Source organism: Fundulus heteroclitus, chromosome 3, assembly GCF_011125445.2.
Source record: "Fundulus heteroclitus isolate FHET01 chromosome 3, MU-UCD_Fhet_4.1, whole genome shotgun sequence".
NCBI classification, from domain to species: domain Eukaryota; kingdom Metazoa; phylum Chordata; class Actinopteri; order Cyprinodontiformes; family Fundulidae; genus Fundulus; species Fundulus heteroclitus.
Genome location: NC_046363.1, coordinates 9,374,744 through 9,401,968, shown reverse-complemented (window position 1 = coordinate 9,401,968; position 27,225 = coordinate 9,374,744). Strand labels below are relative to the sequence as shown.

At 40.8% G+C, this 27,225-nt stretch overlaps 1 protein-coding gene across 1 annotated transcript; it reads right to left on the bottom strand.

Moving 5' to 3' along the window:
- Positions 1 to 277: 277 nt before the first annotated feature.
- Positions 278 to 2,981, bottom strand: LOC105933387 (transmembrane protein 74). The gene is made up of 2 exons (XM_012872881.3): positions 2,830 to 2,981; positions 278 to 2,170 (listed from the first exon to the last, which is right to left on the bottom strand). Exon 2 carries the CDS (start codon positions 2,101 to 2,103, stop codon positions 1,255 to 1,257), a length of 849 nt encoding a protein of 282 aa, XP_012728335.2. The 5' UTR covers positions 2,104 to 2,170; positions 2,830 to 2,981; the 3' UTR covers positions 278 to 1,254.
- Between the last annotated feature and the right edge of the window lie 24,244 nt (positions 2,982 to 27,225).

The following is a 27,225-nucleotide window of genomic DNA, read 5'->3' as shown; positions in this document are numbered from 1 at the left end:
AACCTAATATGTTGTCAAGTCAAAGCCGGACTGGAATATTCTAAACAGAATACAGATTCTTTCAAAAAAAAAAACAAAAAAAAAAAACGCTTTTTAATCTGTGAAACCTTACTCTGTTGTTGTAAAAAATGATCAGTTCTTTTAAAAAGAAAATGGTATTGTTGTTGTGAACTGGGTGTATTGTTATACCCTTAGCTCAAACATTCCAACCGCATACTTCAAATCCTTCATACATTTAAAATTTAAAGACCTGGAAATTATTTTAAATACGCCATTATTAAACTTTTAATGTGAATCTAGATGTAGGATATTTCTTCGTAAACATAGTTACAAATAGTTTTTTTGTATGTGTTTAATCTGTGTGAGAAGTCAGGAGTTCTCAGTAGATGGCCTGGGGACCTAGCTTGGTTATGTCTCTGTCTGGCTCTGGTCTACCGGTTTACACATGAAACCTATAAAGGCAGGAAACGGGCTGAAAAAAAATCTTTTTGGGGGATAGTCCCTGGGCTACAATGTGAGTGTAGCTACAAGGTTCTCTGCCTCCATAGGTTTGGTCAACTCTGGATAGAGTGTGGCACTAAATGGGCCATGGAACAGTTGTGCAATTTTTTTAAAAAAAATGCTGAGACTGCTTTACTGACAGGAGTTATTACGTTGACCCTTGTAGCTCCCCCATAGGATGCTAACGGGGAGTCCATGTCCACTTAGTGCACATCCAGCCTTAAAATGCATGAGAGGCCCACATATATATGTTGATTGGAGGTAATTTACCACATGGCTTTGGTCCATTGGTCTTGGGATCCTTCTGCTGGGCTGGAAACCCAAAGCAGCAGCTTAATTAGCTTATGCACTAGGCTGCCTTTGGTCCCAGTCATCATTGACATGTGGAACCCTTATAGTAAAAAAAATAATAAAAAAAATAAATAAAATGGGCAGACAAATGCTAGCAGTGGTAATTTCCCAGCCAACTTGTGCATATGGGCCCTTGTTTTTTTGTTTTTTTTAGGGTGAATTAGTATTAAGAAAAACAATAGTTTAGCTTGGTTCCCTCATACCCAGAGCTGTCCCATTTCAAATAGGCAAGTAGCAGGTGTTCATTGTGTAAGCCACACACACTCCCACGTGGAGCCCATCTCTCTGCCCATTTCCTACCATTAAGGGTCTCATATGTAATAGTTGACTGGTTGTTATGAAATGAGTGTGACTGACATTAATCCTTGTTTAAACAAATGGTTCTACGTTTAAAGCAGCAGCTTAAGCCAAAGTCTCCACCATCTCCTCCTCCAGGGACAAGCGCGCAGAGGAGTGGCTGGGACTGGATCTTGTCTTCAGGCTGATGGAGCCGTACAGTTTGGCCGAGCGTTTGGAGTAGGCGGCCAGCTTCCTCCTGTACATCTCCCCCTTCCACATGGAGATCATGAGCAGCGTGGAGAGCACGACGCCGCCCAGCGTCAGCAGGCAGAGTCCCGCAATCACGCAGCGGTCCAGGTGGGCACCTATCCGGGCGCTCTCCATCTCCAGCCGCTCCATCTCCCTCGCCGACACGCTGTCGCGGTCCACCTCCACGTCCCGCGGCACGGCGTAGGAGATGATCACCAGGGTGATCCCCGTCACCAGGAACGTGACCGCGCTGATAAAGCCGTAGTCCACGGAGCCCCCGGAGCCCTCGCCGAAGGAGAGGTCGTCCTCGGACATGAAAGAGAGCTCCGGGAAAGTCTCCGAGCAGGGCTCGCCGTTGCGCGCTGGCCTGTGAGCACTTTTGCTGCTGGTCGCCGGGCTGGCCAATCGCAAGTTAACGTTCTCGTCGACGATGGTAAATGACGTCTCCAACTCCTCGTCGCAGCACACTCGTATCTTCTCCTCGCCGGGGGCGCAGAGTTTCCCCTCCGAGCCCGCCCTGCGCGGCGCCGTCCTCGGCGTGGAAAGGCATTGGCCGCGGCTGCCGCGGACGGGGACGCAGCCGCCCTCCCCGGGGAGCCCCTCTCCTGTTGAGCCGGCAGACTTCCGGCCGTGCGGCGCAGCGGAAGCCCGGCCAAGCGCGTCGGGGTTTAGTGCGGTCTGTCTGCCTCCCTCCGCGACGGGAAGCAGCTTCGGGGAAGCCATTCGTGCTTCGCCGCCCTCTGGATCGTTCTGAGGCTTCCTCCCACGGCGTCTCCTCTCCGCCGCATCCCTAAGAAGTGAACACACACACACACACACATACACACACACACACACCGGCTCAGAGCTTAACATTGCAGCCTAATTAGATAAGCCTTCATCGGAGATCTATCTTAGGACAAAAGTGCTAAAACTTGGGGTGGATTCTGGCAAAGTGGCGCAAAGTGCAGGTGTTTACGGCTTAGAATGAACGAGCGCTTTAAAGCGGATGGGGTAGTTAAAAGAAATCCACGGCCCCGTTCTGAAAGGCGCTTACAGAGCTAGGTGATCAGCCAAAAGCCTTCGTATCCAATTAGGAAAACATACCACGTTTAAACCGAGCTTACGCTAAAGCCATTCGGTCTCTAGTGGGCAATACCTGGCGCACAGACACGTTAGAGTGACACCGCACCATTGCGCGAGCTACGCGCGCACAGTCGTTTAACTTTAATAACCAGAACGCAAGAGATCCACCTCTAGCATGAAAAGCTACTGGAAAGCTACAGCACACTTTTTTTCCCCCTGAATGCCGCGCAGGATCAGGCATAAGCCCCGCTGCATAAGGGTGGACCCTGCACAATCCGCTTTTATTTATTTATTTATTTATTCTTCACTAATCCCTGACAAAATGCCTCTGCACACGGGACAAATACGATAAAAAACAGAAGCAGGAAAGAGGAGAGGACTCACCGCGCTACCTCGGCATCCCGTTACTTTTCTTTCAGCCAAAAGACAAGGAGGAGAGATCAGGGGGAAAAAAGAAAGCTTATCAGCTAGTGTGCTTGAGTCTCTCCCCCCCCTTCTTGCACGTTGCGCTGGCGGAGGGGAGCTTTCCTTTTAGTCCCTCCCACGCACACACACACGTTCAGACCGACACGTCACACGGAGCGCTGAAAGGAGCGCCGTCGTTATCTGCCAGTCGATTGAGATCACTGTCAGTCAGTCAGTCAGCAGCACAGGCAGAGATGGCTGTTTTCATTTAAAGGCTGATCAGAGGGAAGACCCGGATTTTAAGTTCCCCCCTGTAAGCCAGAACGCTTCCTTCCTTTGGAAACAATCCGACAGAAGCTCATGATGTCAGGGTTACTTTGTCATATAACAAGACGGGCAGGCATCTTTTGATTTTAAGTGGGATGTACTACAGTAGGCTGTTCACACATGAACCGTGTTCAGTCTGTATCCAGGGACCGTCTCCAGGGTTGAAAGACAGTTGTGGCTTTTTCCCCCCAGGGGTGGATGCAGTTGGGGTTTAGTCCATCCCCAAGGGGGACAGTAAACATGTTGAATAAAAGGGAGATTACGTAATATTTTGGTAATGTTTAGAACGCGTGTAAAATCCTTCTTTTGTTTGCTAATTTTCCTTTGTGAAGGTTTGACACATTATGTTTTAAAGTATATGTGATGCGTGTAGCGATCTTTAGTCCAGCTTGGACCGCTCCATCTATTCTGGTGCCTCTAACAAATTAATATTAAGGTGGTCCAATTTGCTTTTTAAAATGAAATAAATGTTTCATAAAGATCAAACTGGGTTTGAATATTTTCTCTTCAGTGCCAAATTCTATCCACGTCAGGTTTGACCATATTGCAACACCAGAACTTCAGCGCTTTGGGTCGAGCATTGCCTGGAATGATGTCAGCTTCAGTATCGTTAGCAGCTAAAGGCTAGCTGGGGTTGGTACTGGCCTCACACTTTTCCTTACAAAACCTATCTTGCCTTATTGTCTAACAAATCGTGTCACCTTGTTGTTATGCGCTGCTCTTTTGTCAACACGGCACACTTCTCATCAGCAGCTGTCTTTATTACTTGAAAAATAAGAGTGTGAAAAATAGGAAGCCAACACCTTTGCATCTGAGACATGGCATACTTTTTTTCACCTATAGGTATTTCACACCAAATATTAGAGGTTTATAAGGTGAGTGAGGCATAAATATCAGACAGAGGTTATAAAACATAGCTGAAGTGGTTGGAAGAGACCACTGTTTATGGGTCACGTAAAATATTGGATCCTGTGGCACATGGTGCCTCTAAATAGCAACAGATCCATATCACGTGTCTTCACAAGTAAAGAGAGGGCTTCATAGAATTGGTTTCCATGGCTAAGCAACGACTCCCAAACCCTTTATGCTTTACCTTGTCATGCTCCAACCTATGTAGGAACAATGTGGCCATGGCTTTTTACTATTCCAACATGACTGCACGCCAGTGTAAAATGTAAGGTCCATAAAGCTAGCTGAGTGGGTTTGGCGTAAAATAAAATGAGTGCTCTGAACATGCTCCGGGCCTCAATCTGATGGAACACCATGCATATATTAATTTGATACCAGTGATATCAATCCATCTTGTAAAAGGAGTCATTTCATTCATCGTCCTGGAAGCCTACATTAATGATATATTCATGCCAAAGAGAGGCATGTGTATGTACATTTGTGACTGGCGCTGCATTACTGCACACTTACCTTTGCCATATTTGATTTTCAAGTCAGGCTTTGTGAGATAATTCAGGTTTTCTAAATTGCTATTCTGACTTTTGAGGGAGTTACTTGTTATTTTTCTTTAAACACACACACACACAATTGCAAAAAACTCTACAGATTTCATGACCTGCAACTGGAAAACACTGGTTTTACGTTAGTCCTAGATTCCAGTTTAAACGTTTGATATGAATGAAGCACTAATATGAATAGGTAAGGGGTTCTTAACATATTGTTAAAGACAGTGGAACATGTAAGAAATAATAAATATAGCCTGCATGCATATACATAGAATCATGGTGCACAAATGCTGTCAATTAATTAATGTATCCAGCATATCTCCAAAAAAAGGTATCCAGCTGTGTAAAGCAAATGATATTGTATTGTGACAGCATGCATCATGCACCATCTGTTTAGTTTTGTCCTCTTAGAAGATCACATGGTCAGTAGGTCAAAGTCATCCTAATCCATGTTTAATCTAGAGATCAAATGGGCAACCCCCATCTGTGACCCACCTCATATTATAATTTTGGGGTTTAGTGCTTCTCATTGTTGCTTTTGAAGATGCACACACCAAATGACCCATAAACAGTTAATTTTCTTCTTAGGTAGTGGCACTTCAGAATCTACATCCTAAGTACCATCCACTATCCATCACAGAAGAGCTTAATACGGGTTCAGACTGAACCCTGCTCCTTTGCTGATTGTTCCACATTTTTGGCACAGGCAGACTGCAGCTATAAATATAGTTGCCACTTCTCCTGGAGACCTGGTGGCTGGGTGAATGGCTTTGGCCCACATCCCGATGAGACTCCATTTAACAGATGAGAGCAAGGATAGAGGCAAAAAAGAAAGGTTTTTTTTTCCTGAAGATCCTAAAATTAGTTTTCGGGACATGGAGAGGGCAAGAAGGCTTGTGCATCATTCCCTGATGGATCATAATACCTCGTGGCCTGTTGGGCCGCATTGGAGAGAGGAAACTGAAATTTGACCGTGCATTCCTCTCCAAGGTAAAAATGGCCAACTATCAGATGCTGCCCATCTGCAACAGTGCACCACTTTTCCTGCTGGCAAGGACAGCAGGCCTGCAAGAGGAGGGGCAGCTGGAAGAGTCAGCATGTCTAACAGCTATCCTCCTGGAGTCTCTCCTGACACAAGCATGCACCACCTTGGGGAATAAAAAAGGAACATGGATGTGACACTGCTGCAGTGCAAGGCAGGGGTAGAGCGGGAGGAGGAAGAAGAATAGTTAGGTTGATATGTGTGTGTGTGTGTGTGTGTGTGTGTGTGTGTGTGTGTGTGTGTGTGTGTGTGTGTGTGTGTGTGTGTGTGTGTGTGTGTGGGAGAGGGAGTTATGAAATGAATTCATGAACAAGGGCGTGGGTGCATTCACCTCAGCTTCAGAGAATGTATATACTGCTAGGATCAGGCATTGTCCATCTGTAGCCGTCTGTGCTGCAAAAAGATGCAGGAGTAAAAAGAACATGTATTGCTCTCTCCTTTTCCTCTCCTCTTTTTATTTTATCTTTTCTCCCTTTTAGCATTTTGTCTCATCTGTTTCTCTCTTTTTTCCCTCTTCTACCTTCCCGTTTATGTGTCCATTTAACATTAAATAGTCCCAGCATTAAAGATAATAAAACTTCATCCATGTATAAATCAGGTGGAGCACTATGGCAAAAGCAGTAAGGCTCCGCTTGTGAAAGTAAAATCTGTTGGGCTCTCTTTGGCATTAAGACAGCAATTCTTAATGCTTCCACCCCCCACCCCCCAACACACACACTAACACAGGAAAATCCTGAAATGTAAACCAGTGAAGGTGTGAGTTTAAACTAGTCTGCTATAGAAGAAAAAGGTCTTTGCACCTGCTCTATCCTTACTTATCTGTGATTTAAAGGAGCAATAAGCAATATTTCATTATTTTAGATTGAAAGAACTAAACAATAATGATATGAAGAACTAAAGGTATCTTTTTAGACAGAATATGGTATGGTATGGTATGGTACGTCATTCGCCATCTCTCTGTGTTGTTCTTCATTCTCTTGTTTACAAAGCCAGGGTTGGTATCCCACGCGTATATGCATGAGAATAGCTGCCACTCAGGGCTTAGCCCATCCCTCCCCATAAAATGCTACCACCGCGTTCACGATCAGAACCCATTATTACCACAAAAAAAACAGTCTTTGGCAAAGAAGTTGTCTGATCAGGAAAGACAAAACAAATATTTGGAGAGCATATCAAGAGCAGAAGCAGCTCCAAATCGACTCGGGGCTAGCTTTCTCCTCCAGTCAGGTGAATAATGGCATGAAGTCAAATGCTGGTATTTGTTGGTTTTACAGTCTTGTTAGACTTGTGTTGCTATGATGATTTGATTCAATGCACTGTTACAATTGTGGGACGTGGGTGAATCGTTGGAGTTTGACCAGCAATAGGCCAGGTGTTGATGCTGTGAGGCGAGTAGCCGTTGGTAGCCCAGCTAACATAGTTAGCATTGTTTCATGCAGCCCGACGGGCTTGTGACCAGCCCACTGTGATCCTCGCTTATATTCAAGTGATTCTCTTCCTGTAATTTTTTTTAAATTGAATCAGATAACTGGTCTGGTGATTAGATTTTGGAGGTAGTGAGAGGCGTGGCTTGCCACACATCTTGTTTTGGTCTACGGACAGTGCTCAACAGCCCACCTAGTGGTGAAATTTCACTTTTTGCTCATTAAAACGGTATTGCATCAAAATTTACTCTTTCAGTTTATAAAAAAGATACACCCAATTTTCCACCAAGCCTTGTGTGTATCAGCACTGATATCCTATCATGTATGTACCTTATTCCTGTTCTTGAGTTAGTTCAGTTCTTTCTTGAAAGAAATTATTTCCACTACCACTCAAAATTTGGGGTCACTCAGAAATGTCCTTACATTTCTAATAAAAAAGCACAAATTTCTTCAGTTAAAATAACATTGAATTAATCAGAAATGGGTCTAGAATTTTCAGAGTGGTATTCTGTTTATAATGGAGTGGCCCAGCACAGTCACCAGATCTTAAACCTATTGAGCTGTTGTGGGAGCAGCTTGACTGGATGGTGTGAAAGGGGTTTCCACCAATGCAACTTGTGGGCGGTGCTTCAGGCAGCATGGGGAGACATTAGCTCAGATTACCTCAACACATTGACAGATAGAATGCCACAGGTCTGCAAAGCTGCAATTGCAGGATTTTTTGATGAATGCAACGCCTGAGGGACAAAATTATTATTTTAAGTTCAAATCACTATTTCTTTTTTTGCAGCTTCTAGTGGCTTGCTTTTTTATGGAAAGTAGACTGACAGGAAAGGGAGAGACATGCGGCAAAGGACCGCAGGTTGGATTTGAACCCAGGTCGTCCGCGTTGAGGACATAAGACCTCCAAACATGGGTGGCGCCGCTATGCCACAAGCTAGCCTTGTCAAAGTCTGGACTATATTTTCTATTAATTTTGCAACTCATTTGAATAATATAATGTGAGTTTCCTTTGCAAAAACATGACATGTGACCATAAACCTTTGCACAGCAGTGTAGGTGTTCTTTTATTTTGTGTCTTGTAATATTCTAGCTAGTGAATGTAAATTATCCTTCCAAGTCAAGTCAACCTTTCACTTCAGTAACCTACATAGATAGACAAATGAATTGTAATTTCACATTTGTGCATAAAAACAAGGAATTTGACTTTTTTTTGTAAATATGTATAAATCTGTTGGATTGGTGCAAATAAGCATGGTAACAACATGGGTACTCTGACTGTCAAATGCTCATTAGAGTGACAGCCTGGGGGAGGAACCTGTCTCTGTGGCAGCTGGTTTTGGTAAATAGCACTCTTTAGCTCCATCCGGAAGGTAGAAGTCTAAGCAGTTTGTGGCCAGGATGTGGGGGGTCTACAGATATGTTAGCCGCCCTTATGCTACTCAAGACCTATACAAGTCCTGGATGGAGGGAAGGTCAGCCTTGATAATCCTCTGCAGAACTCAAATTGTTTGTTGTAGTTTGGGCCTTCCATTTTGTGTGGATGAGTCTAACAGAACTGTGTTTCTCTTGTCAAGAAGATACTGATCAAATAAAATCTTCCTTCAGATGCAGGAGATCAAACAACACTTGGGATGGAAGCAACACTTGAAAGATCCTTTCATGTTCTAGCAAAAGATGGAATGGCCTAAGAATCAGGGCAGCTGCTTGGCAAGCAGTGTTTCTCTGCTAGCCTGTGACCATAGGTCTCCATGGGAGGCAATTTATTTACCGGCCAATGGTTCACAGTAACCAACATTTCTTTCATTAATGCTTTGAGTTTTAGTGAATATTTGTGCCATAGAATGAGGGTATGGGTTTCACGGAAGGCCTGTTGCACCTTAGTTAAGATCTGGTGAGACCTTTACAATAAATCAATCTTTGCTTACATGGAGTGGATTGGGACCCCACTGGGGTTGTGAAACAACAAGTTGAGATAAAAAAAATCATAATATATGGCAAAGCTGTCTGCAAAGCATGTTTATGCCATAATCGTAGAAGAGAAAAAGACAGTACTTTAGATAAAAGCAATATATTGTTGTTTGTGTTGTCATTATTACGCTGTTTACATGACTAAGCAGTGATGCTCCATCATTACTCAGTGGGTAGTTCTGTTAATTTGTGGATTGGAAGCGGAAATGTTTATAAACCACAGCCTTGGATTCTCCAGAGTAATGGGTCCTTTGTTTTATTCAATTATCTGCAACTCACACCACAGTTTTGTTGGATTTCTGTCTGGGAACAGAGATGACAATAGAAGAAGGTAGAGTTTATGTCTGATGATCCAAATCTGGGTAGATTTGGATTATTGTTGTTTTGAAAGACCCAGTGACAGTCATTTGTTTCTGTGTTCTCTGCCAAAGAACTGTTCATGTCCTGGTGTTTCAAAGAGTCTTTGTTCCTCACACCCAAATATTCATCAACATTGGCAGGCCAACTGTTAGGATCATCAAAAATTGGGCAGTGAGGACGGTCCCTGTAGTCCAGGACAGGTTTCAGGGCGTGTGCAGGGTGTGTGCAGAGCAGCTCACCGGGATCCTCACATTTACAACCTGTTCCTTCACCCATGTAGCTGTGCCAAAATGCTTTAAAACAACATCCATCGTGCCTGTGCAGAAATACTTCACCCCGACGCCCCTCAGTGACTACGGCCCTGTAGCACTCACACTCTACCTCATAAAGTGCTTCCAGCGACTGGTCCTGGCACATGTAAAGAGCTTTCTCCCATCCACAATGGATCCACACCAGTTCACCCACTGCAACAATAGGAGCCTAGGAGGTACCATATCCACAGTGTTGCACTCTGTGCTCACACCACTGGACAACAATGACACATATGCACATTACTGTTCGCTTACTTCAGCTCACTATTCAACGCTGTTCTCCCCTCCAGTTTTATCACCAAACTTGGAGACCTAGGGTCTCAAGTTTAAGCTGTTCCTATGCGCACAAAAGCTTGTGTCACATTTTCCCATTTCAAGCACAACTCAAGATGTAATAAAATTAAAGTTTGCAGAAATCCACTCAAACCTCTGACCTGCCGTGAAAATGAACGACACCCACGCAAGGCTTTTTAGTCCACAGTAACACATTATAGAGAAGTAAAACTGCCCAAATACACTGAAATGTGACTCTATTCAGCTTATTTAAACTCAAAGAGCATCAGTTTGAGCTTTTATGGTTTAAAGCGGTACAAAGAAACTGAACCACATTTAGCCCCATATATTAATGTTATACACCTAAAAACGAGGAAAACAATGTCAATCAGATGTAAACTCTAAATATTCCTCTGTTTTTGTCAGTCTGTGCACCGATAAGCATAAAATGCATGTAAACGATATAAGGGACTGTAATTCTCACTGAAAAAAACTGTTGGATTAGCAGATTAGGCCAAATGTTTCCTAAAGTGAACAACATGGACACAATTACACATGTCCATAATTAGCTGCATAAGGATGGGAATAATTTTATAATGATGGTAGCTTTGGCAGTGCTGGAGGACATCTGCGATAGAAGAATGCAGAAGGAGCGTGTTTTTACTGCGCTGGGATTCCTTACAACTGGAAAATCTTTAGAGAGAGCTGGCTGACAATTTAGGTAAGCCGTAGTCATCCCGGACAGCCTCATCCATATATTACCCAGATATATGAAGTTCCCCTTCATGGTGGCTGAAAAAGCAGAAATTAATTTGCAGCAAGTAGCTGATTTCCAAATGAGACGGGAGCTAACGACTGCATTCATATTACTATAAGGACAGAAAACAATTCCACTGAATAAATGTGCAACTCATATGCAAATGTGACAAACAAATATAGTGGCACACTGGCATTTTAAAGAACCTGACTGACACTGAAAGTAGACTAAAAGACCTCAAGAGCAAAAGATCATGCCCTGATCAAAAGAAATTGAGAAATAGATAAGAAACAAAGTCACTGAAAAACCATGTTGGGTTACAAAGGAAAGGGTTACAAAGATATTCCTGATGCTTTGATGCTCTCAAGATAAAAAGGAAGGGCTATTATTCAAAAAAAAAAGAAAGAAGAAGAAAAAATCATTGAACACTAGATAACCTTCCTAGGAGTGGCCAGGCTACAAAAATCCCACAACACATTAGCGACTCATCCAGGTGGTCACACCAGAACCAAGAATAACATTTGCAGGAGACGTTTGCCTCAGTTGAGGATAGTGTTCATGATTCAACAATATGAAAGAGATTGGGCAAAAATTATAACCATGGGAGAGTTTGGAAAGATAAAAACATAGGTGGACCCATCTCACGTTTCCCATTAAACAACTTCATGATCTTTAAGACCTTTGTGAAAATATTCTAGCAATTGACAAGACAAAAGTGGATCAAGTAATGTAAGCTGGAAAAGTAACACAGCAGTTTAGAAAATTAAAGTGTTGTCTACAGTGAAACATGGTGGTAGTGTGATGAACATGGACGACTTGCTATAATTTACCCAGGATTGTACTGTGGCTAACTTACATGATGGTGGCTGAAAACATAATTTTTTCTCTTGTATGTTGGGGGATCACAGGGAACAGAAAATATGGAAATGGACAGTCTCTAGTTTTTCAAGGAAAAGATATCCTGAAACAGTTTAATAAGATAATAAGATTTTTCGGTGTGCACAACTGGTGGATGGCAGGTTTACATTGATTTATGCTACCTGGAGCAAGTTTGTTGAAGACTCTATTGCCAGCTACAAACTTGGTGCCAACATCCCTATAGATGAGCAGCTTTTCCCAACCAAGACCCAAGACCTGGTGCAAATGTATTAATTGCATGGCAAGTAAGCCTGATAAATATGGGATCAAAGTTTAACTGGCAGAAGATATTGGTTAAAAATACATGCTGAATGGATCATCACATCTGGAAAAGGAGGAAACATGGAGTACAGGTCAGCTCCATGGAGAGAATGTGGTTCTGAAACAGGAAAAGCCATTTCTGGGGAAGGCAAAAAATATCCCCACTGATTTCTTCACTTTCCTAAAATTGACTACCAGCTTGCAGGCCAAGCGATCCAGTATTGTGGGCACTCTGGGGAAAACAAAACACAAGTTCCATCCCTCCATCAAACAGCAAGTGGAACTGTTCTTTCCATGGGTGCTGAAATTTGGAGCCGTAATGGTAGCAATCATATCAGAGGAAGCCCTGATATTTGTTTTTATTCTCTGCGCTGTTTACATGAGTTTAAGCTTCACTAATGGGCTGAAGACAAAGCCAGCATTGGTGCAATATTAAAACGACACATCATATGGTGTGGACATCTGGATCAAATGACATGGACATATTCACACACACACATGACCTTGCAGGAATAAAGGCCAATGTTCTTTTCCAGAAATGCACTCTGCAGCAGCTGACAGAAGATCTTCGAGCTGAGTTTATGGAGGGGAGACAGCCATCAAGGCAGGTGGAACAAGGTGGTATTCTATCCCATCTGTGCTGCAGCCTCAAAAAGGAGGCAATGCCTGGTGTGTAGAAGCTGCACTAAAAACAAAACCTCAAGCACCTGCAGAAGATGCTGCAAAAGCAGAGTCTCTTCAGCTTGGTTGTAAAACGGACAGCTACAGGAGATCTTTCCTGCCTACAGGCATTATCATCTATAATAAATCCTTGACAAAATGAGGTTTGTGAACATTTAATTTCCCTTTGGGATAAATAAAGTATTTTTGAATTGAACTGAAAGCCGTGTGTGGAAGTTGAGAGTTACTCGCTTATTACAGACATTTTGTTGATGTGAACATTTGTGTTTAGATTTGTCTCTGTGATAAAGGAGAAAAGATTTTTGTTCATTTACAATAATATATTTTGTTAGATTATTCAACAAATTTTTTAGCAAAATTAGCTTTTGTATATATGTTATGATAGTTTGTTTGATGACGATGATCAATACAAGTAAACACTTATTGCCTAATTAAACCTTATTTATTCAATTAAAATCAGTCTTTTTTTGGTGTTATTTTATTGGTAAAACATGTAGATAATTCAGTTTAGTATTTAGTTTCAGTTCAGTAATCTTGAGTGAGACAACCCCTTACGTTTACGGGGGCAGTTTGTTTTTCACATAAGGTCAAGATGGTTTAGAAAGCTTTTTTCCCTTAATGTTTGAAATTGCCATTCAAATATTGTGGTTTAAATGCACCCAGGATATCTTTGTCAGTTAGTAAAATGTGTTTTGTGATTTGGAATATGGAAAATATGACCAAGCAAAACAAAAACTAAAGTAATCTTAAAGGGGGAACAAAGCTCTGTAAAATTGTTTCCAACAATCTCACCCACGGAACAGTTATCAGTATCCATAAAGATCCATATTGAATTAAAGTTTAATCAAAGTCCCCCCCCCCACACACACACTAAATAAATCTACTCAAATTAAAGGTTCATTTTTTTCCTAATTAGAAGTATCAGAGATTACGCTACTACAAATTTTTTTTTAAAGAAAAATGCCTAAACCCTATAACGGCAATTCTATTTTGAGAGAATACTACCTCATTAACCTTATTGGTTTCTTCAAAAAAATATGCACCAGATGTATTGTGGTAAATGATCTCTTGGTCAAGTATACAGAATATAAGCTGGCATGAGTTCATTCCAAAAAGCTAAGTTTAGAAATGCCTAATGTATAAAGTATGGTATGTTGTTTAAGCATCCAATAAACAGTCAATATTTCATACATCATTTCTTCTGTTCGGCTTTAGAAGGTTAGGGATTTTTATACAACTCTATACCTCACATCTTATTCCACATTTAAAATTATCGGCATACAGGTCTGAAGAAGCCCTCAGTAGAATACACTCCTCCTCTGTCTGCCTGAGATCATCTCGAGGACTCTGAGGGGAAAGTGTGCCACGACAGCATAGTCCTGTAGATTATTAATAAGCAGGTGTACACGGTCCCCCGGGTTTGCTTGGAAAGTCTGGCACGCAACCACCCCACCCCCACCCCGAAGCTCTGAAACAGCATTTCAGATGAGGGCGCTGCCAAGGAACGGGAGACAAGGGGATCTAGATAGAGGTCATCTGAGGTTCTGCCTGGACTAGTGTTTCCTTCCTCTTTGACTGAGTGTGGGTCTGGGAGTGGATGCTGGCATGAAATATTCCACATTAATGCATTTAAGTTCAATAAAAGCAAATTTACTGGATGAAGCATGTAGGTTTGTCAACCAGCATGTAGAATGTTGGATATTATTTTAGATAATCTCAATTATTACATCTTTTGGATGTTTTCATAGGCAGCAGCCACATAGGGGTCAGTTGGTGTCCTGCTTCATTATAATGAGGATGGCATGCTTGGTTTCACCCTTTCATCAGTCATCCAGGTCTTCATCACGTCATCATATTATCGTGTTCCCCCACAAACAGTTTCCATAAGCAATGCTCTGTTTTCTGTCACTCTTGTCCATTTGGGAGACTAATTATCTATGAAACACGTTCTGATGCCTCCTGTTAACATGGCACATTAGTCGGAATGAAAACACCGGATTGATGCTGATTGATCAAATGCATTTTCCACCACGCGTGTCTTGACCCTTGTGTGGGTTGAAGTCGCTGCTTGGTATGTGGAAGGCAGAGGCTGTAAACAAAGATGGATTGAGACTCATTCATTAGGTAAATAAAGTCTGGAGTTTGGGCCAAAGACCTCATTTATCTTAAAATGAGCCAAACACTAAGTGGTCTCCTGGCACGGCTGCTACTGGTGACATTTCAGTCTTAGGCTTTCCGTTGGAGGGTTCAGCTTCTTTCTCAACGACGAGAGGAAATATATGTATCTTTAAAAGTTGCAGCAAATTAATAATGAAATGTCCTTGACATTCAGAATATAAGTGGTGATATGCTGACATGATTTTTTTTTTTATTGTCTCTGGTAAAAGACTGTTGTTAATATGCATCCTAGTTAATGCTCAGCTGCAGAACAAAATGTCTCATATTAAAAGACAGGGTTAAGGTTAGGGTGGGGGATGAATTCATTAAATGAAATACTAAACAATTAAAAACAAAGTTGCAAACAGTGCTACCGATTCAATTGTGTAATTACAGAGAGGGAGCCTTTTCCACGGTATGCTGTCGTAGCATAAGAGAACCATGAGAGGGCAGCAAAGATCAATTCAAACTGATCAGAGAAAAGAGACATGAAGAGAGCGCCAGCAAAAAGAGAGAGGCTTTCCATTTAATATGTTCACATTAGCATCTTATAAACCTGGAGGTAAAAATAGCCCAGCCTCTATAAATATATCAACCAACAGCTGCATTAAAAGAGAACAGATACCATTTCAAGTAATCACAATTGTTTCTTTGGAACCATGATCATATATATATATATATATATATATAAATATATATATATATATATATATATATATATATATATATATATATATATATATATATATATATATATATTTTTTTTTTTTTTCCGCAAAGTAATACCACAGAAAGTGACATGTGTTAGTGGCTGCTGGAAGGAAGGTGTCTGTGTTATTACATGAATTTACTCTTATTTAACCCATTCCATTGTAGCTCTGGCTGTAGGTTTATGATTACTGTTCTGCTGGAAGGTGAATCTCTTCCCCGGTCTCAAGTCTTCTGCAGCTGCCCACAGGTTTTATTTGGTTTGTCCTGTTCTGTTCCATGCATCTTCAGGTCTACTCTGACCAGTTGAAAGAACCCATCTCCACAATACGGTGCTGCTACCACCAGGTACACAGTACAGGTGTTTGATCAAAGTGACGTGTAGTGCTAGTTTTCCACCACGTATAACGGTTTACTAGCATGCCAAAGTGTTAAGTCTTGGTATCATTCGACCAGACCATCTACTTCCATGTGTTTGCTGTTTATCAAAAGGCTTTTGGCAAACTGCAAACAGGAATTCCTCTTACAGTTTCATCATAAGGTTACTTCTTGTCGCTCCACCAAGGTCAGATGGTGGTGGAATCTTTAGGTTAGACTTTAGACAACACCCTTCTGAGACCCTGAGACCCTCTCTGAATAGGATAAATACAGGGATTTAATTACAAACAGGCGATCTTTAGCTAGGTTAGATTTCCAGCAAAAAAGTAACCTTTGAATCCTTTCAAGCGTTCTAATATTTTTCTGTTGTCTTTGTTTTTTTTACAGCCAAAGATCTTGGACACTCCTGGGATTCCTCGAACAACTATTCCTTTCCATGGTCGTCTCCCGTAGCTCCTTCGTCTCTGAGTCCTCTGCTTGTCCACTTTCCAGCCACACCAATCCCTCTGGATAGCTTGCAGTACCTCACCTTCAAACCCGACTAGAACCGCTCCCTCTGAGCCATCACCCGACACAGGAAACTTAAAATCACCCATTTGTCCAAACTTCAACTTTGGTCCCGACTTTTTCAAACTAACTCACACTGTCCTCCCTACAGAGAATGGTCATCGGGTTTGTCAATTAACTTCTTTCTCCTGCATTTGGATCAAAAAAATATCTCCAATATAAAAAAAATGTCATAACATCTCAGTTAAACACATTGATGTTTGTGGTTTTGTTGTGACTAAGTACTCAGCACAGCCTGTGTCCCAACAGCATGATGGCGGTCTGCTAGAATTAGCCTTAAAATTATGTTTTTGAATTTGCTCTCACAACCGCCCCAGGCTGTCTGTCCTCCTCCACCACCCACTCTATCATCTCTCATGCATCAAATAGGCAAATTCCCTAAAATGCCAAACAAGACATTTTTTTTTTTCTAAAATAACAAAGGGAAACTTGTGCTGACATTTGCAGTGCAGTGTGTCAAAGCAAACACGCATACATCTACATGTTACAAATCAATGCTATTAAAATTACAACCGTACATCATGCTGCCATTGATAGCGCTAGCGGTGTACACTATTCAGGGATCCCAAATGAGTTTGACTGATGTATCCATAATGAATGATAGCGAATACAGTGAAACACTTCACATTAATGGAATCAATAGCTACATAAAATGACCTATAAGCCTGCGACATGTGACACCTCTGCAGGATGTGTTCTTTAGCGGAGCAATTACCAAATTCCTCTCCCCACCTGGGATTGTGTCATTTTTTTTCTCTTGACCTCCCGGCCGGGAGGACTTATGATCTGTCACGGTGCTCCACCTACGCTGAACTCTTCATTTACCCTCCCGTGATGTGGCATAAGGGCTCAGAGGGGATCGATACAAAGGTGTAAATGAAAGGCAGCAAGTTATTTTAGGGGCCTTGGAGGGATCTGCGGATTATATAACTCGCTGATTAGACTTAACACCATAATAGTTCTTTGCCAGATTCTAAAACAGTCATTACCTGTCAGGTAATGTTGCATTTTATCTGTATTGACTGTGGCCAACCTGTAGCCTAAAGGAAAAAAAAAAACACTGGCAGTTTCCCTTAAGAACGCTAAGCCTTCCTAGCTAAAACAACTCTGGGGGATGTTATGTACACAGTTATAAACAGCTGCACCCCACGCTGTGCTGAGACATCATATTAATTTTCATCTTTCCCATCATGCATTAAGGCAGCCCACCCCCCCCGGAAAAACAATCGCACCAATATGAATAGCGTTGGGAAGAAAACTGCCTGAAACCTCAGCGAGTTTGTTTATCTCTGTAGCCACTGGACTCAAAACTCCAGAGGGAGGAATAGGGAAGTGTTTATCATATCAGCAAAATCATAAACACGCATGTCACAGTCTGTTGTTCTGCAGCAGGTTTCCGTGGACAGAGATTTGTTCAGACAACAGAAGGCAGGGGCATGTTTCCTCCAGCTCCTTTAGCTAATGTCACAGGTATCCCCACTAAAAAGAGAATTGCAGCTTGGGATTTATCAGCGGCCTGTTTCCTTGTGGCAAAGCAGAGCAATGATAACATTTGCTCCCTTTTGTTGTTGGAGATAGAATAAGTCATGTGGACGAAGGGTTGATGACAAAAAGTAGAAAAGCGTAGGAGCCATGAAACAATTTTTGTTGCTCTTTAAATGATCCACCTCTTATCCAGGAAGCGGAACCACCGCTAAATGAGGTCTCCCGTGTTGGCAGCTTCTGATTTAAGATGGCGACTTAAAAGACATACATTTGAATCTGAAGACACATCTCGCGTCTCTGACCTGCCTCTCCATCATTACGAGACCTTTAGGTCTCACTATACGAGGTGCAAATGGTGGCAGAGGCACCTGGGTAGGTTAAAATTCAGCATATATTAGTGTAACTGTTCCAGTTACTGCTGGCAGTGCTTTGCTCAAGTATTCATAACCCGAGGAGAGCTCAGTATATGATCTAAAATTGAAGAGCATTACACAACTGCAAATCTTCCAAAACATGGCCACTGATCTAAACTCACAGGCTGGGCATGGAGAGCATTATGGAGGAAATTATCTCACCATGGTGCATTTGGTGGACAAACCCACCTATATATTAATGGTATTTTAAATTTTCATTAAAACATGGGAGGGAGGGGGGGCAATGCTCTTTGTAAAATGTCTAATTCCGATAATTAGACACTTTGGCTAACAGCTCTTTGAAAGGGCCTTGGTTTGGTACAAATATCCCATTCCATGCTTTCCACTTTGTATTATCTCTCTAATTCACAGATTAGGTGAGGAAATGAGCACAATCTGTGTTTTTGCAATAACCTGTTTGTCAAAACATGCATTCAGGGTACAATTAAAAGAGTGATTCTTTGCTAAATTGTCTGTTGCAGCTCATTCCTTATTTAAGTACCTTTAAATGTGTTATACGGCAGTGTTAGGTGACTAATAATTCATTTCTGTTCATTTACAAGGACGGGATATTTTAAAAATCAAATGATGATAAATAAAATGCATGTCTGCAAGGGAGAGTTGTGAAAGCTGTTTAGAACACCTGCAGAAATATTGCTCAGACCAATTTTATTAACATGCAAAATAAAGACAAATATGGCTCCTTTTTTTTTTTTTTTTACTAAGATATAAGGATATGAGAGTGTAGTTAATCTTTTGCTCCATATTTTGATAATGGTGTTTACATGAATTGCAACTACTTTGTTCCTTATTAATATTGCAGGGCACATGTCATATTAAGTTTGATTAATGGCTCATGCTGCAAATTAAACCCACCTTTTTTTTTCTGTAATGATGTTTGTAACAATCCATAGCATTAATTTATTCAGTCTGATCTAGATTATTTCTATTGCACCACGTAACAACAAATGTAATCTCAAGGCACTTTACAAGACTAACAATTCTCATCCAGACACGTGTAATCAAATTACTGCTACAAAACCTAATCATATTGACATATTTAAACTCAACCGCATAATTTGCAATTTAACTCTAGTTATAAAAACAATGCAGTCAAATTCAGTTAATGATGCCTACTGGTAAAAAGTTATCCATCTAAAGAAGCCAAGCTCGGTTGCATTAAGTCAACGACTTTGCAGCAATCACTTCTCGTAAGCAAGCATGTAGGAATAGTGAACGCCTGATTGAGTTAAATCATAAATAGTTGGATGAATAATTAATGAATGAGCATAATTAGATCTATACTTCAAAATGCAAACTTTGCTAAATTTCTGCTTCATTTCTACCCAAGGTCCTGCTGCGGTCCATTGAATCTACCTAAAAACAATGTTGTGCAATGTCTTTGACATATTTGTCTTGCCTAGTTTTATTGGTATAACCCACCTGCCCCCCCCCCCCCCAACCCAGACCTGATCATTTTAACTCCATATATCTATCAATATGAACGCGTTGCTGCATTGTAATCACATCAAACCTAAAGGGAAGACAGATTTTTCCTTTTCTCTTGCTCTGGCAGCTGGTTTTATGCCTCCTGCAGCATCTGCTCTGCTCTATAACCTTTCACAGCCAAGTCAAGGTGTCAGCTGCTGGGAAAATGGTGTTTACATTTCATGTGGGCGCTCATTCGGTGTGTGCCTGGAGTGCGCGCATTTTCTTTGAACACCACAATCCCAGACCTTTCTCAGACACCGCGGGTTTCTAAGAGAAAGACGGCGTTACCTGTAGGATGAAACACCCAACGCACGCCGCGCAAAGTGTTGCTGCACAGTCAGGTGATAGTTCCGTGATAAAAAATCCTCACGGCTCCGCTGTTTTAAATAAATAAGCTCGGTGCGTTTCAACTACCACACATCCAGGAGTCTGTTTAACATTAAACCGGTAAAGACTGGATCAAACCAAGCCAGGATTAGAGATACTGCGTGCTTGTTTTTCCAACAACAGCGGTGAAGCAAGCAAACTGCTACCAAATGATCTCTGACCCTATATAGAAGTAAGAGTGAGGTCTTCGGGTGAAGGCACAGCAGTCCTCCTACATCTGGAATAGAAATGAATCCTTTAAAGACCCTAATGCACATGTGTGGAATGGAGAAGATAGAAGGGTTACTAAGAGGTGAAGGTGCAAACTACACACAACAAAACCACTGGCTTGTTTCTCTAACCCCAGAGCAGGGTTTATGCTGCTGGGACAGATGCTGAGCAGTTTTGCTCAGAGACTAAATCAGAAATCCCGACCCAGTTTGTTAGAGTGCAGACTCCAGGGAGACTTATCCTTTTTAACAAACTATGTGGTATAAAATAAGATGCAGTCAGGTAGTAAAAACTATGCTGTGTAACAATAGTAATGTCTGCTGACTGTGTTAACGACTGTAGTCCACACTATAGAATAAGTTTATGCACTTTAGTAACAAGTGTACACAATGACAAGTGTGTGAGTATCTAGTGTAAGTCGGTGATAGCTGAGCTGCCAACTCCCCTGTTTTCTTCTCTTCTGCCCTCCATCCAGGCTATAATCAGTCAAAACAAGGCAACTTTATTTCACCCCTTCGTTATTTCAGACTTTTGCAGTCTGCAGGACATTTTATGCCAACCGTGTATCAATTCATACCCACTCAGGAGACAATTTGCACACGCTTTAACGTCCAACAACTTTAATTAATTTCAAATATGCTTTGCATAGGAAAATGTTATTACATGACTCAAATAAATACTATCTGCCAGCAGGAGCCAGTTTGGGGCGATTTTGGATTGATATTTGTTCAAATAAGAATCAGAGCTGAAACAAATTGAAATAGAGTGCAATGCTATATTTTCAGACAATAATTCATAAATGAATTAAACTCTAGGTGTGTTTTGAGAGTTTTCCATTTTCATTATTATTCATCTCCACAATTCATGAAAGCTCTGTGGAGTCATTCACTGTGGTAGCTTAACTTTTTATTTTTACTTAATTTAATACTATTTTTCATTATCTGAATAAAACTGAAAGTAGTAGAAAAAACATACATTTTATTGCGATCCAGGCTGTGGAATATTCTTTTCAAATCACTCTTTGCCAGTCAGTTTTTGAGTTGAAAACCAAACCGGTGTCCTGCATCAGAGCCATAACCCAACCCCATTGTGTTGAACCAAGTCAGGCCTGGATTGGTCCTAACCCTGAATGGGTTAGCAGTATAAACCAATTTTTGTTGTTTTGCTTTTGTCCTAGCACTTTTACATTATTTAGAGATGGACAAACAAGAAGGTTCCTCAATAAACACGAGCAGAGCTCTATCAGTGTCTGTCTGGCGATCACATATAATGTGGTTCTGACACTCTTTCCTGTCACACCAGCACATGCAACCTAACCCATGTAACCGTGACCTCCCACATGATTCCCATCGCAGCTGGGTTGGTCAAAGACCCACATATGACTGTAGGGTCTCTAAAGCGGCAATTAACTTAATAATAGGTGAAGTACAAAAGACTCCTTGATAGTACTATGAACAGAGGGCTATAACTCGAAGTTGAAGAACTTTAAAAGCAGAACAAATTTAAGAATCCTTTGCATTCTGCTTAAGTGCCTGATTACCATAAATATGTGCACTAACAGTGGTAATTTTAAATATAAAGGAATATGGCAGCACAGCCTGGAGGGTCCAGTGAGGTAAATAAAAAAGTACTGTGCGAATAACGTTCTAAGTAAATTTGTGGTGGTGGTTCTCATGTGAAAATCAAGCTGGGGAAGACCCCCCCTCTCCTTATCCTGCCTCTGTCAACACCCCAGTTATTTTCACACTCTGGGACAGGATAGGGTGCAGCGCCATCCCACACAAATCTTATCTTCCTGTTCTCAGAAGAAAACAGGGGGCACCTAATCAGCTCGTGGGGGTTCCACTTCTCCTTTCAAAATTAAAGTCTTTTTCAGAACTTTTTCAGACCGCAAGTGACAAATGCCTATTGTTTTTTTCATGGTGCTTCTACACCCCCCCCCCCCCCCCCCCCCTCCCCAATCTGATCCTGCCCTGGGCAACTGCCCACATGGCCAATATGAAATGTTGTCACTTCCTCCCACTGATGTGCGCCTCATCAGAACATCACTGTCTGATGATAACAAAGCTGTTGTTGAAACTGCAGCTTATGATTCTGGCAAAATTAAAGGTTCATTTTAGGGGTTTCATTTCATTGATAAATTGTATAATAAAACTGCTACAATGCCCATGATTTCTACTGATTTTTATTTTCTTCCATATATCATCAAAAAGTTGATTGATTATGAATTGATAAAACATTAACTAAACATTTTCATGTTTTTGCTACAGATAGGTACTTTAAATGTGAGGAAAAACTGACATGATGAATGACTTGAAAGGTAAATCGGTAATAATAACATTTGTTCTGAATTAATTTACAACAAAACTTTAATAACAATCAAGTTCTTGACAGCTTTATTCTGGCAGGTTCCCCAGTACTTAGTGTGTAATAATATGCTACAATTATTCTGTTAAATTATACTATACAAATATGCAGTTTTAAATTAAGGCATGCACTATTTTCCATTCAATTATAGACACTAATGCAAAGACCCTTGTATTGACACAAAATAAGGTCTAATTTTATGTCTGCAACACTACCAGCTCATAAAATAATATTTTTCACATCTGTGCTGTATTTATAGGAGAGTCCCTATGACATTGTACACTGTTAAAAAATATTAAAGGAACACATCAGCTCTCAATTGACAGGAAAAAAGTAATTCTAGAAATTCAGACTGATATAGAATGAATAATGAATTAGGAGAACAACAGATGCTACAACATTTGATGAAAATGATCACACAGAGGGCTTAATCCAAAGTCACCAAGAAAAAGAATCTGAAAAACTGATGCAGCAGGCTAGTCCAATTTGCTGAAATGTCATTGCAGCAACTCACAATGGTACTCAGTAGTATGGCCCCCCGCATGATTGAATGCACGTCTGACAATGTCAGGGCATGCTCCTTACGGGATGATGGATGGTGTCCTGAGGTATTTTCTCCCAGATCCTGATCAGGGTATCACGGAGCTCCTGCAAAGTCTGAGGCACAACTGGTAGTTTTAGCCAGATCAAAACGGGATGTCCTGCCTCGTCAACTTCTTTTGACAAGACGAGGCAGAGAGCTTAGGAGGGCAGTCGTAAGGTTTTTCCAGACAAGGCAAGGAGATCAGGAGAATGGCGGTGGAATTGTCCAGATGAGACACTTAGTCCTAGATGTCCTCGACGCTGGCAGAGATCAGGAGCCCGACGGCCCTGGATGTGGTCTGGAGGCTAGCGGGCGCAGGACCCCTAGATGCTGCGGGCTGAAACCACAAAGATGCAGGCTGGGACCCAGACCTTTATTTTGCTGACTGGAACACAGAGCTTGATTTCGTCCAAGAGATGATACCAGGCAGAAGTAGCCTCAGGCGGACAGAGAATTACGGTTAGCACCTCCAGAACAGCGACACCAGCAACTGCTCTGAAGCTGTGAGTTCAGATCGACATTCTGAGGAGAGAGGGATGCCAAGAGTGATGAGAGGTTTCCCTCCAGATAAAAAGGACCCCCTGGAGGTGAGCTGTAGCAGAATGCAATGCTTGGAGTCAAATGTGACATATTAGCCAGTCATAACCTTTGGTCAGAAAATCCCTGATCATTTAAACCACCTTTCCTCCTAATTCCATTGCATTACACCATCTGTGTCGCCAATTTCCCCTGTCTGGTCGGAGTTGTCACGAGGACCGCACATTTTCCCCTCAAGTTATTATTATTTTTTTTATAAATCCCAACTTTTGCGTGGAAAGTGGCATACACAGGTTTCAGGCCCACATTTTCTGCATGCACAAGCTTTATAAATGAGAGCCCAGGTCCTTCTGTCAAGATGCGGTGTTGGGGTTGTTGACGGACCGTAGCGCAGGCAAGAGCATGGGAGTCGCCATATGCGGTGAAGGCGATCTATTAACCAAAATAATAATAATAAAATTTACAGACAGGCAGGCAAAACAAGTATCAGGAACACAACATGGAGAGAACCGGAACAGGGTTGGCACAACGAAGGACCTGACAATGAGATTCAATAAATAGGGGCGTAGACAAAAGGGAAGACAGGTGGAGCAATTAGCACAAGTGAAACATGTAGGGGTGATTAAGCAGAGGAAGAGAGAGCAATGATCTGGCAGGGAGAGGAGGCGAGCAGAATCTAACAGGAAAACATGGTTAATGAACAGATATTACCAAAAGGACTAACTAACCAATAACTAATAACAGGTAGGTAGGAAAATAGGAATCTAACAGAACAAGTTAAATCTTAATGAAGAGAAACTGTCTAATCACAGGAACTGAACCTAACAGTTTTATGTAGATATATACAGAATATAGATAGATAGATAGATAGATAGATAGATAGATAGATAGATAGATAGATAGACAGACAGACAGACAGACAGACAGACAGACAGACAGACAGACAGACAGACAGACAGACAGACAGACAGATAGATAGATAGATAGATAGATAGATAGATAGATAGATAGATAGATAGATAGATAGATAGATAGATAGATAGATAGATAGATAGATAGATAGATAGATAGATACCAGCCAAACCAGCTGACTCTGATTAACAACCCCCTCTAGTACTGATCTGACCAGATCATTATTACAGAGGTTTCACTGACTTCATATTATACTCTGACTAAAAGCATTTTTTGTACTGAAATTGTCAAGTTCACATAGTTCATTATTTGTGCAACCCATATGAGTGCACAGCGGCCACCAAATACTGCACCAATCGGAAGAAATAAAAGAATGGCAGGATTTAAGAAAAACACATAATAAAATAAAATGGAGGCAAAATGGCTTCAAAAAACCTGTGTGTGTACAAGATTTGTAAACTGTATAAACCTGTTTGTGCATAACTTTGGGTACTTGCAAATTGTGCTTAAATGCACACAGAAATAAAAAAAAACAAAGCAAATGTACACACACACAATTATAGATTACAAACATGTGTACATCTGTATGCACAAATCACCTGATACACAGACAAAACTACATTCTTGCACAGATCACAGAAACATGGGGTTTTGAGACTCATTTCACGCTTGAGATTTGCGCATACATCTTATGTTTAAATGTTGGTGGAAAGCTGGGTCATAATAAAATTATCGACCTCTATAAGTGTTGAAAGTATGCATAATCTTGCAATGCATTGTGGGTTGTGGTCACCATTTTCTAGGGAAACTTTTCTCTGTTTACATCCCCGAGTTACATACGGTGCTGTGAAAGACAAAGACCCATACTGATTGAAAAATGGATCGTACAACAGTTAAAAGGCGATGGACAGTACCAAGACAAACCGGAACCTGTTCCAAAAATTCACTAACTCAAAAAGAAAAAAGAGTAATATCGCTGGAATTGATCCATATTTCAAAGTAGGTAATGATCTAATTTAAGGATATGCTTTTTATTTTCCTTTTCAGAATTTAATTTCTTCCAGCTGCTCAGATGTGACGCAGAATTTCTTTTGATTTTTATTAAGGAACACCTATGCTATGTCCAGAATCAATATTTCATATTATACATATTATCTTTTTTTTTAGGAAGATGCAGATGAAAACATCTGAAGACTATTTTTCTCTCTTCTTTCCAATATTTCCATCTTTCAAGATGTGATGTAAAACTCTTCTTTACTCAGTTTTCTTTTAATATTTTCACATTTTAGTTTGCAGTTTTCAAATGAGATTCAGATTTCTTTTATGTCATTGTTATGCAGTTTTGGTGTGTAATTTGTATCATCGGTCTGTAGGAGGTGATTCAAAACCTCCACTGGGTGTCATATTATAAGGTAACTGTTTTAATGATTAAAGTGTGGTTTTTGTTCACCAACTGTTACAATCGCTGCTCTTCTTTTGTTTCTCCATATTTTTCTTTCAGCAAACGAAGAGTTATGTAGTTTCCGCACCAGCTTGAGTTAGAGACCAAAACACGAATATACCTGGCAGATTTAGACTGAAAAAGGATATTTTAATATTACATTGTTTCGCCTGAGTGAAAGAAAAATAAAATTTTAGGACCGTCCCTGAGTCCTGATATGAATCCGATAGAAAATCTCTGCTGACAGATGAAGATTAAGGTGATGTTGGGGAGGCCTTTAAAACCCAAAGACTTTGTTCTTTTGACAAATGTTGAATTGTCAAAAATAGCAGTTGAAACATCCAAAGAGCTTGTAAGCAATTACAAGAAATGTTTCATTGCCACAATGCTAATAAAAGTGTTTCCATCTAACTGTTGTAAAGGATGTAAATAAATGTCAATGGGCTATTTTTTTAAGTATTAAAAAAAGGATCGATATGGATGGAAAAGATGGAAATGCAGTGATTATGAGAGAAAAAAACTATTTCAAATGCCAAACTCACTATGTGTGTTCTCACCTTGGTCTATCTCCAAAAATATACTAAAAAAAACAACAAAATATTTATTCTGGATATAGTATAGGTGTTCATTTGGTAGGGGCTGGAAGAAATAAAATTCAGAATATGAGACAAAATGATTTTCTCACATCACTTAATAGCTCAACAAATGCAAAAAAAAAAAAATATTACCTAAAACGAACAATCTAAGTTATTACATTTTTATATCTACGGTAACTAACCATTTTAGGCTGCAAAATTCAGGTATTTATTGTATTATGTTCTGTTGTGTTTGTGGTCATTCCTACCGTTTTGTTTCCTAATTTTTGCCTCTTGGTGCACTATTTTGATTGGTTGGTTCTAATTGGCTGTTTTTCGTGCAACTAATGCACTATGGTTGGATGATTGGAGGAGAACAAAACCT